Below are 12,206 nucleotides of genomic sequence, written 5' to 3' on the forward strand. Positions count from 1 at the left end.
CATACACCACATATACGCCTGGTGCCTAGTGCCCAGAGGAGGGTATTGCATTTCCTGGAACTGGAGTTAACAGTTGGTTTTGAGCCGCATGCGTGCGTGCGTGCGTGCCTGCGAACTGAACCTGGATCCTCTGCAAGAGCAGTTGTGCTCTTAACCACTGAGTCATCTCTCCTGTCCCCTCCCAAGAATTCATAAAACAAAACCAAAACCCCCAAACCTTTAAGTCCTTTTTCTGCCAGAACTTTTGCCAAAATAATAATGCAGTGGCATACATGGTATGGCTATTCTTGTGTGGAATCACACATACACGCACGCACACAACTGGATAGTATGTGAATTTAAATAAGTATCTCTCAAAATCCAGGATTTTTAAGGCAAAAGGACCACCATATTCTATTTTTGTGTCACTTTTCCTAGGGTGATGAACAAATACCTATTTCCCTCATATAAGGCGCCAAAACTACAGATCAAAGAAAAGATTTCAATCCTGTCTAGCATGGCGAACCAATGAACTTACTGGGGGATATTTACAGGAGCATGGGCAATTTATGCCTGGTTAAACTACTGACTGCCTATTTTCTGGGAGGATTGGGGACTCCTGGGTCTCATCAACTCGTAACTGCCTTTCTATCCTTGGCCGTGGAGGAATGTCTGCCTGAGCCCTATTCTCTGCAACTATTAACTGCCTGTCTGTCCTTGGTGGGGTAGGGAGCTCCTGAGCCCCATGTTCAGCAACTGTTAATTGCCCATCTTCTGGGAGGGGTGAGGCCTCAGTCTCTTCCAGCAACTGTTAACTTTCTCTCTCCTGTAGGATATGGTCCTCCTGAGTCCCACTCTCAGCAATGGTTAACTACCTATATATTTTCACAGAAGAGTGGGGGCCTTGTGAGCTGCCCCCTGTAAGCAACTACTACCTGCCTGCATATCTTTAGGAATAGGTGAGACTCAATGAGACCCTCCCCTCATGATAGAATTAATGGACCAAATTGTGTTTGGGTCTCCTTAGGGTAATCCCCAGCTGCTAAGAGTTAAAGAGGGTAATGGCCATGCCATGCACAGAGGACAGTGTTATACAATGTAAACAATGGTTTGGTTTACAGGCCATGCAAACCTTACACAAATTGACTTTGGGTTCTTGTTGTGTTCCACAAGGCCCCAGGGCTAGCATTCAGCTAAAATATGCTTGACATGTAAAAGGAAACATTTGTAAAGATGCCACAATGGTACAAGTTAGAAAGACTCCCACATATACAGGAATTTTCCACCGCCCATTAAATATTGTATTTAGTTTTTGATGGTGATGCATGTTGAATATTATTGATTTTATTTTTGTTATTTTTTAAGATAGGATCCCACTATATAGCCCTGACTGTCCTGGAACTTGAGGCTGGACCCAAACTCACAAATATCTGCCTGCCTCTGTCTCCTAAGTGCTGGGATTAAAGGATTGCACCACCACACTTGGCTGATTTTCAATACTTATTTTCCTTTTTTATCTGCCTGTAGAGGTTAAGAAAAATTTTGTGGGAGCCAGTTCTCTTCTACCATGTGGGTCCTGGGAATTGAACTCATATCATCAGACTTGGTGGCAAGTACCTTTAAACACTAAGCCATCTTGCTAGCTCATCTTTATTATTTTTTGAGACAGGATTTTATAAAGGCTGGTATCTAACTTGAGTGTTTCCTGCCCCCACCGTTCAGCTGGGATTTTAGGTCTGAGCAATTAAACCCTGATAACATTAGTTTTAAAATTTAGAGGGGGGGAAGTAGGTAAATTTAAAAAACTGTTCCTATGCTGAAAGAAAACTATTTTTCTGCTAGAGACTATGTGGGTCAAGGGAATCTTAAGGGAGGGGTAGATGCAACAACAGTGGGTTAGGGGATCACAAAAATATACATTTTTCTCATATCTGGAATTTTGATTGTGTGTACCATGAAAGCAGAAGGGGGCTATTTGAGGGAAGAAGGAGCAAAAGCAGGCAGGCAGGATGAGGAAGTGTATTGGGAGGGTGGATGTGAGCAAAGTACAGTGATATATTCCCATTATTTTAGACTCTCAACAAAAATACATGTAAAAAGCCAGGCATGGTGGCTCATGTCTACAATGTCAACACTTGGGAGGTTGGGGCAGGACGAGTCCCTTGAATCTGAAATCAGGTCGGGTTAAAGAAAGTCAGTGTTTAAAAACCAAACAACAGCAAAAACCCCAAACAAGGCTGGTGAAGAGATGTTTTGGTGGCTAAAGGTGCTTGCTGCCAAACTTGAAGACCTGAGCATGATCCCAGGAACTCACGGGGCAGAAGGCATGTGCTGTGGCAAGTGCCTGTGCATAATACACACACACACACAAGTGTGATTAAAACATTCATATTCCCCAAATGGGTTGGAGACATGGCTCAGAGTTTCAGAGCATGTACTTTTTTAAAACCAGGATCTGAGTTCAGTTCCTAGCACCCACAAATTAGGTGGCTCACAATTGCCTGCAACTCCAGCTCCAGAGGATATGACATCCTCTTCTGCTCTCCCCCCCCCCAAAAACCTCTCGGTTTTATAAGCCAGATTTGATACACAGTAATTTATTTTTGCCACATCAAAAAGAAAAAGCCAGCTGGAAGTTGGTGGTGCACGCCTTTAATCCCAGCACTTGGGAGGCAGAGGCAGGAGGATCTCTGTGAGTTTGAGGCCAGCCTGGTCTACAGAGTGAGTTCCAGGACAGGCTCCAAAGCTACACAGAGTAACCCTGTCTCAAAAAACAAAACAAGCAAACAAACAAAACAAAAAAAGAAAGAAAGAAAAAAACAAGGATTATAAATTCCTTTTTATTCTAGACACAATGTTTTCATTTTTGAGGAGGATTTAGCTCATGCAAAGAAATGGCCTGGGGTCTGCTACAGTTGGGCTCTAATATCTACTTAAACAAAAAAGTCAACACAAATTCAACTTTTAGAAGACATCTACAAGCCAGGCAATGGTAGCACACAACTTTAATCCCAGCAGAGGCAGGCAGATCTCTGTGAGTTCAAGACCAGCCTGGTCTACAGAGTCAATTCCTACATAGAGAGACCCCGTCTAGAAAAACCAAAATAGAAAAGTTTTTTCACATTTACATTATAGCGGTGGCTGTTTTCTGACAGTTGTTTAAGTGTATCTGTTATGTTAGTCCTTAGCCATATGTAAAGGATATTCACGTTCATGATTAATATGCATTGGACAACTATTTTTTCTCAACTAACTCTCTAATTCCAGAGTGTTCTAGGGCTGGCTTCTAGCTACTAAATGTGTATTTTTACACATAAGGTGAAATGACATGTATGAAAAGTATATCTGTATAACTACAGTGTCACAATTTTCCTGTTAGTGAACCATCTTTTATCTACAAGCCTGGATATACATAATTTCATTGAGGCTACATATTATTGGAGACATTTTGTATCCAATATCATGCATAAAAACCCAAGCATGGATTTTATTTTAAATGGCCATGTTTACCTTGTCATCTATTGACTGAGAAGTCAAAAGGATGCATTTACTGACATTTAGACCAGTATTTTTTTTTGAAATAAGGTCACTCTATGTAGCCCTGGCTGTCCTGGAACTCACTATCTATACCAGGCTGTCCTGGAACTTACAGTGATCCCTCTGCCTCCTGAGTACTGGGGCCTGGCAATTTCAATGTTTAATAGGCTAATGCAATTAGAGATAAAAATTTTATAGTTTTGGTTTTGAGTCTAGCTTTTCATGGCTGAAACATCTCTCTAGCCCAAAGATGGAAATTTTAAATACACTGGTGTCGGCAAGGTAACAATAAAAAATAGAAAAACTTATGTCTTATGTGTATATGTGTTTCTGTTGTCATGTGTGTTCAGGTGTCTGCAAAGGCCAGAAGGTGGGTGGTGTTGAATCCAAGTTACAGGTAGTTGTCAGACACCCATTATGGGCACTGGAAACTTAACTTGGTCACCTGGAAGATGGGACACTAAGCCATCTCTCTAGTCCCTAAGATAGGACATTTAAAATAAATCCAGACAGATGCCTTAGTGGGTAAAGGTGTGTTTTGTGGATACTGACAGTACAAGTTTGATCTTCAGGACCTGAGTGCTAGAAGGAGAGAACTGACTCTCACAAGTTGCCCTTTGCCCTCTACATGTACACTGTGGCTTGCATAACACCCCTCCCCTCAATAAAATAAATGTAATCAAAATGTAACGATATTAGTGTTAGGGTAATGAGTCATACTCAGCCTTTTTATCATTGTAGTCACACTGAACATGACTTAATCTGTAGAAATTGCACCTGTAACGGTGCTTATTAAATAGGATTTATGATTCTTTGAAATTAATAATGCTTCAGCTTTACTGAAAATCCCAAGGAAGGCCAGAGATCATTGACAACAAAGGCTTGACACATGCCCTTGAGGATCAATGTCTGAAGCTCAAAGCCTTCCTGAGGAAATTCATCCTGCTTTGCTAAAGCTAAAGGACTTTATTAGAGTCATGAGGCCAATTATAAGGAATACTGAATCTAAAAATAGTCTCATGTCCTAAAGGGGCTTATGGATCAAATTTAAGAGAGCAGATTATAGGACAGGCCAGATCCAAGCATAGTATACATTTAGCAGAACAGGAATATTGATATCCACAATGGATAAGCATTTTAGGTAGTCACTTGAAATTAAGCAAATAATATGGTAATCTAACATGGATGCTGAGGTTAGTGCCTACCCATACCAAATGGTAACAAAACAAAGCCGGTTATATGTGCTACAATCATGAATCTGGGGAAAATCCTAGAACTTGCACAAGTAACAAAAACCAAAACAAAACCCCACATTTAACTTAGGTAAGTGAATCAGTCAGATGAGCAAAACCAAGTTTTTTCAAAGGATATCTACATAAAACTCACTGTCCAGCAGGCATGAATAAACCACAGGTCATATATTTAATCCAAATTGCAGCTCAGAGCTTAAGGGGCAAACCAGTGAAACAACATTACAACTTTCATAGCCACCATTCCAAATGCATGATCTGAATGCTGAATTATAGAGTTAATGGAAAGTGTAAATGCTCAGGAATGCCACTTAATCACTTTCAGGAATATCACTTAACCTATGTAAATAATTTGCATGATCTCTCAAGGATAGAGTTGAAGTCTTAACAGTGGTAAGGAACACTTCTTAATTGCTTTGTTGTATATTATAGGAGAGTAAATCAGTCGGCATTGATGTGGCTTACAAATCTACATACCAAGTAAAGGAAACAACTGGGCATAGTGGCACACACCAGTAATACTGGCACTCAGGAGGCTAGGGAGAACTGCCAGTTGTAGGCCAGTCTGTACCAGTCTGTACTATACAGTATGATGCTGCTCCTACCTCCTTCCAACATCCCTGCCCACACAGAAAAGTAAGGAGACACAAGGCTAAAAGTATCATTTTAATCACAAATGCACTAGAGGTCTCATTTGCGTATGTTAGAAAACTAAAAAGGTACATTAAAATTTAAAACCAATAAGCAAAGATACATCACATATTTTAATGTCTATAATTTAGTCTTTATCACATAAATATAATATTTATAAATACATTATTTGCAAAATTGCTATTCTTAAACATTTATTTCTAACATTAAAATTTCTCACAAGTGATTTAAGGGGAAAAATACCATTTTATTTGAAAATGGACAAGTAGACTTCAATGTGTGATTATGCCAGTATGACCAGATAAGGAAAAGAAACACACTACTGTGTTAGATGCATCATCAATTAGAATCCATAACATGTCTTAATGTGGTTACCAAATGCATGCTCTTGCTTTCTGTCAGTCATTCTCAGAACCATTTGGAGGTAAGAAAACCAGAGCATCATTGAAAATATGTCCAAAGGCCCTAAGCCGGTACACCCCATACATCATCACATGCATCTGATTAGGAGTCAGTCCATTAAAGGTAACAGCCATATCGGAACAGCATCCTTCTACTACCTGGTTCGGGTGGTTAGACATGGCCTCTTTAATGAAAAGTCCGACAGATTTGGTATTAAATACATCTTTTCTATCAGCGTCTTCTGCATTTTCTGCAAATACTCCAGCATATTTCAGGCAGACTGCTAGCTGCTTATCTTCAGATAGCTTCCAAATCATCCCTCCTTGTTCAGGACACTTTTCCGGAACACTGAGAAGGCTGTTGAGTCTTTTCATTGACTCTATGCTTAAGACAATCCCTCCATCCACACTCACGTATTCAAGGTCTCCAGATTTTACAGTGTGTCCTAGATAGAAAGGTTGCGACGGATCCTTTCTTAACAAAAAATATTTTAGATTTTCAATAACAGCAAAAGTAGTGGGGCGCGCAAGGAAGAACCAGTTGTATTGCTCTTTGTATTTATCAAAGGCATATTTGTAAGCTTTCCTCATCATCAACCACATGTCACTCGTGTCCACATTAATTGACTCAAACACTTTCACATTTTCAGAACTGAAGAACTCTGCCTTGTCACAGTGTTTGGTCCAAGTCTCCTTCACCGCAGCCCAAAGACTCACATCTTTGGGTTTTACAAGAACTATACAGTATACCCGGAAGCTCTTACTGAGCTCCATGCGCTCAGCCTCTGAGATTTTCGAGATATCTTCTTTGTTAGGAGCTTGCAGGTGGTGATGTTCATGGTGGTGCATTCTGTTTCCGTGACCAATCCTAATATGGCCTAGCATAGTGATCAAGGCACAGAAGATGCTTCCAAGCATCACACCTTTCAAAAATGAACTGCTTTCTGAAAGCATTTTTCCTGTAAAGAAAAAGACTTTTCAAACAGTCTAATAATTTCACTTGCTTATTTCTTATATACTTACGATTTGCCCTAATGTTTAAAAGCAGGTCCACATTCTTGAGATAAGGTGAGTAGGATATGCGACAAGTACTCTTAGAATTCTTTCAGGGGCATTTGGTCACCATTAGGTAGAAATGGCAACATTGTAGAAACTCCTCCATGAAGTACAATTTGCAGTGGGGGGGGACAATGTTTGCACATCATCATTTATTTAACCAAGAGGCAAATCAAAGCATTAGCCTAGAAACCAAAGTTATAGAGATTGTTTTTCCATCATTCTCTAAAAATTTTGTGTGACATACTTGTACTATGTTTTGAAGTACCTCTGGCCATTACAAAAGACTTTAGGTTGAACAGATGCTCAATTTCAACTCAAATGTCTCTTTTCCCTCTTTCTTTTTTCAAGACAGGGCTTCTCTGTGTAGCCCTAGCTGTCCTGGAACGTGGTCTCGAGATCAGGATGGGCTTGAACTCAGAGATCCCCCTGCCTCTGCTTTCTGAGTGAAATGCTGGGATTAAAGGCATAGACCACCACTACTAGCCTCAGATTTCTCTTTTCAACCTAGTGCTTTATTTAACTGGTGGCTAATGTCTTAAGATATTTTAAACCATCTAAGTCACATTTCTTTTTTTTTTTTGATCCCCCGTAAATCACATTTCTTGTGGTCAATACCACATGTTGTTAGTATCATTCTGCCCCTAAAACTAAGTGTCTTACAATGCAGTATACTAACTACTGATGTAGTAAAAGCCCACAATGGAAAGTTGTTTGGAGAAAGAAGTCAATATAGGTATATTTGGGGGGACAGTAATGAATATTTTTATCTCCTCAAAAGATATTTTCTTCCTTGGGGAGGTAAACTGGGGAAAAAATTTCCTGCATTTTAAATTTCAATTAGAAACTGAAAGAAATGCCAATGTAAATAAAACATCTGGGAAATATGGTTTCCATTTTTGCTAGTAAAGGCTGAACATTAACCAATTTCCTCTGTAACTCCACAAAGTTCTACTGTGCTCCTTAGATTTCTACTTTGTTTTTTATGGTTGAAAAGGACCTTAGAAGTTACCTAACATAATTTCTCTCCTTTAAAAAATATGTACAGTTAGCTGGGTACTGGTGGCACATGCCTTTGAGCCCATCACAAGGGAGGCAGAGACAAGTGAATCTCTGTGAGTTCAAGGCCAGCATGGTCTAACAGAGTTCCAGGACAGACTCCAAAGCTATACAGAGAAACCCTGTCTTGAAAAAAATAACAAAATGTAGTTATGTGTCATTTTTAAGTTTATGAGGTTGGGGAGATGGTTCAATGGATTAAAAACTTGCTATGCAAACATGAGGACCTGAGTTGCAGTCCCAGTGCCCATATAAAAAGCTGGACAAGGCAAGGAGCCATCTGCAACCCCATACTGTGCGGGAGGAGATAGGAGATCACTGGGGCCTGCTGGCCTTCTGCATATTCCTGGCTCAGAAAGAATAAAAAAAGGGGGGGGGTGACAGAGCAGGTTACCTGAAGTCTGTCTTTATCTGGCCTGAATACCCAACTCTGTGACCCTCCTCTCATGCCACTCATATACTTCTTTTAAATAGGGAAATGGAGGACCATAAAGGTTAAGTAACTGTCCCCAAGTCACAGAGGCTATCAGTGGTAGAAGTAAGCTATAAATGAGAAATGTGGATCTACTAAGCATAATTGATGCTGGCACCAAAATTTGCCACAATGCTACATTGAGTTTTCTTTCTTCTTTTTTGTTTGTGAGACAGTCTCACTATGTAACTCCAGCCGGTCTTGAACTTGTGATCCTCTCACTTCATTTGCCCATTTGCTGGTGTTAGTGTGGCACCACTTCTGGCTCCTGCTGTTTTGTTTTCCTATACAGGAAATGAACTTTGACTTCCACCACAAAGGCAGCTGTGTGACTGGCATGTGAAAGTTCTCAGTGTATTTGGGGAAGTGGGGGGGGAGTGGCAAGATGGTACTTTTCTCTAGAGAACTTGGTCAATAAGCAATTTCCATAGGAAAGGAGAAACAGCAGAAAAGCTATGCCTCAAAACAGTGTTGTTGGGTGCACCTTAATATTAACTGTTATAATTGCAGCTCTTACCACGCAATCATTATTTTGGTCAATACACAACAATCCAGACAAGACCCTTGATTTTGTGTCAGAATTTTTCCCGACAGGGATGCTCCTCCTAGCAGCAAAAATACTATTAAAACTCAAACGTCTACACATTTTACACAAACTTATTTGCACAAAGTATCCTAACATTTTCCCTCCGTGGAGGAATAAAAAAAAAAAAACTGTAACACCAGCGAGCCGCATGATAGAGTGTTTTCTACAGAGCAGAAGGGAATTTTAAACTTCACACACAGTGAGAGCAGAAACTTTGCTTTTGAGACGAACTTTTTTTTTTTAAGACGGAGTTAGTGGCTGGAGATCAAAATGGAGACCGAGTATAGGGGATGGGCTTGAGTATTTCAAGATCCCATTGAGTGGCCAAGGGGGGCACTTCTAGGAAGGCTGCTCTTCACCACCCCCGCTGTATCTTCCCGTCGCACCTGCCAGGGCATCCCGAGTGGGGCAAGCTGGGAATGGGCTAGGGTGCAGGCCTTCCCCAGAGGAGGGAGGGGAGCAGCGGCTCTGGGTTGCACTTGGGAGTGGGGACCGCGGTATTGGCACTCACCGCATCTAGAATGGCTCAAGGGCAGGAAAACACAGGCTTAAGCGGCTTTCCTCTCCCGTCCACTCAGTTACGCTCCAATGCAGGCTGCTGTAGACGCAGGCAGTGTCCTGTCGTTGGTTTCATTAAAGATCGCGCGATACAGGAAGCTGAAAGGGGAGAGTGGGGGTGGGGGACGAGCTCTGGGACGCTGAAAGGGCCCGCCCTGCGCCTAAATTCAGGCCTGACGTAACTCAACTATACCCAATGAGAGGCTCCGAGGGGCGTGCGTGTGCTAAGCCCGCCTGCACGCTCCTTCTTGCCCGCCTACTGGGTGTGGAAACTCCCAGAGTGGGAGAGTCAGGTGCTGTCTGGCGGTTGTAGGTTTCTGGATCATTTCTCTAACCCATTCCAGTGTATTGGTACCCTTGTGGTGACAAAAGGGTGTTCTTCCCAGGATTTCTGGCCTGCAAGCAAAATGCAAGGCATTGAAATAGTAATTGCAAATACATACATGCACACACACACACATACATACATACATACAGACATACATAAAGCAATCAGGGCAGTGGTGGCGCACGCCTTTAATCCCAGCACTCAGGAGGCACAGGCAGGCGGATCTCTGTGAGTTCAAGGCCAGTCTGCTCTACAGCGTGAGTTCCAGGACAGCCAGGGATACACAGAGAAACCCTGTCTTGAAAAACCAAAAAGAAAAGAAATTGAAATAGTTATCTCTTTGAAGAGAAAGAATTGGCTCTGGTTACTGGGATGGTAGGATTTGAAGCCACGTAGCTATCCAATCTTTAGCCAAGTCCTTTGATATCCCGGAGAAATGACTTCAGTTTCACTAGGCCTTGGTTCCTTCCTTTGCTAGGTTTGGAAAATATCACACTAGTGCCTCACAGGTTATCAGTGTACCTAACTCCCCTAGCAAAAGTTCAAGTGTAAAGTAAACGTTTAGTAAATGCTGGCTCTTTCTATTCCAGCCTGTATTGCTAGCACACAGTGTCGGCCCGCAATAGACAAATATTTATGCAGTTAATGATTGTTAGAGATACAGGTGAGGAATCAGGCCCAATACAGGATAAGGGTTATTTTCAAAGGACTACCCAATACACAGAGGTGGCTGTGCAATCCAGGTCTGATTATGACTAAAGAAGCAATAAATACAGTCTCTTGAAGTGCTCTTTTGTAGCTGGTGCTGTTGGGTCACACATGTAATCCTACTACTAGGGAGGCCAAGACAGAAGGATTAAAAGTTGAAGGTCAGCCTTATAGCAATTCAAAATGCACTGTCAGTAGATTTGGTTCAAGTAACATTGAATAGTGACTTGGTCCGCAGTTCCCGAAGCCACATACATTTGATTGCTGACTGGCATTGACTTAAGTATAATGAGCAGTTCAACAAATACTGTAATTGTTATATAGAGAAACCTTGTCTCAGAAAACCAAGAAAAAAAAAGAAAGAAAAAGAAATACGGTAATGAAACCTAGATTGTAGGAAATTATCATTCTTAGTCTGGGGGGGGTATATTTCTCGGAAGCCTGGTTTTTCAGGGGGAGTCATGTTTGTCTTTAAGGTAAAGATGTTCAAAATTATCAATGCTGTTTACAAGGTGAAGAGAAATCAAGTGGTTTTGGCTTTGTCCTGCACATACACTATGTGGGCTTGTGTTTCTGCAGACTTTCTTTTAAGATTGCTTTGCCTTTATGTTGTACATAAAGGTCATTTTCTTTTTTCCTCTTCACTGCAGACATCTAGTTTATTCATATCCTAAAAAAAGATCTCTCCAGTCTCTCACCTACCTCATCATCTTCCACAAACTGTTTGGCCCACGTCTTCATCATCTTCTGCATCTTTTCCCTGAGCAATTCAAGAGTCACTCCCTATACCTTCTGTTTCTTCAGAGACTTGTGAAAAGCATGAATGGGGAAGTTGTAGAGGTTGCCAGACTTCTTTGTTTCTGTCTCTCCAGTAATTACTTATCAATGGCATTGCTGTTATTAATGCCTTTCTTCTTGTCTCCATTATAGTGAATTTTTAAAATTTGAATTAGGTACTGGGTTACCTTGTCAATTGTCTACCTACATTTGTGTTGAATGAAGCAGGGCTAGCAAATTCAGTTTTCATCTATGTGTTGCTCATTCTATAACTGTCCTCTTTTTTTTAATGGTAGCACACTATTTTTTCAGGGGACAAGGATGATCAATTTCGCAGTCCAATCAGACTGTATTCATTTCTGCAAAAGCCCCAAGTGTTGGTTCTTATTTTCCTCCCTGTGTGATTATGTTTAATTAAATGCTACATTAGAAATGAAAACAAACACAAGGAGCTGCAAAAGCATGCAACCTCGTAAAGAGTGAAGCAATCAAGGCCTCCTTTGTAGATTAAAGATGGCTCACCTTGCAGCAAGTGAAAGAACTACATCACCAAGGCCGACAATGGTGACATTGCTAACAGTAGAATTTCCACACAAGTGGGAAGGTGAAAAACAGATTTCAGGCACATTGTCTACTGCTGATCTCTTAGCCAGGTAGTATGGGTGAGAAGCCATCAGTGGGTGCCTAAAATTAAGAAACACAGACTTACAAAGCAACCCTAGAACCTCTTGAGAGAAGAGCCTCATTTCTGCACGTTGGGGTTCTCATTCAACTCAAAGGACTACAAGGTCAAGGGCTCATGCAAGGCTGCTACTGGACTGGTATCACTGTTTGCACAGAACCA

At 41.2% G+C, this 12,206-nt stretch overlaps 1 protein-coding gene across 1 annotated transcript; it reads right to left on the bottom strand.

Annotated features, from left to right (window-relative positions):
- Positions 1-5,643: 5,643 nt before the first annotated feature.
- On the bottom strand, positions 5,644-9,683 carry C1galt1c1 (C1GALT1 specific chaperone 1). Its single transcript, XM_005083107.4, has 2 exons — positions 9,503-9,683; positions 5,644-6,777 (listed from the first exon to the last, which is right to left on the bottom strand). Exon 2 carries the CDS (start codon positions 6,770-6,772, stop codon positions 5,816-5,818), a length of 957 nt encoding a protein of 318 aa, XP_005083164.1. The 5' UTR covers positions 6,773-6,777; positions 9,503-9,683; the 3' UTR covers positions 5,644-5,815.
- Positions 9,684-12,206: the final 2,523 nt, after the last annotated feature.

The sequence above is a fragment of the Mesocricetus auratus genome, unplaced genomic scaffold (genome assembly GCF_017639785.1).
Source record: "Mesocricetus auratus isolate SY011 unplaced genomic scaffold, BCM_Maur_2.0 Super-Scaffold_100003, whole genome shotgun sequence".
In the NCBI taxonomy this organism is placed as follows: Eukaryota; Metazoa; Chordata; class Mammalia; order Rodentia; family Cricetidae; genus Mesocricetus; species Mesocricetus auratus.

Bases quoted from the DNA above. Each gene is read 5' to 3' on its own strand.
- C1galt1c1 (XM_005083107.4), bottom strand. From the start codon at position 6,772: ATGCTTTCAGAAAGCAGTTCATTTTTGAAAGGTGTGATGCTTGGAAGC.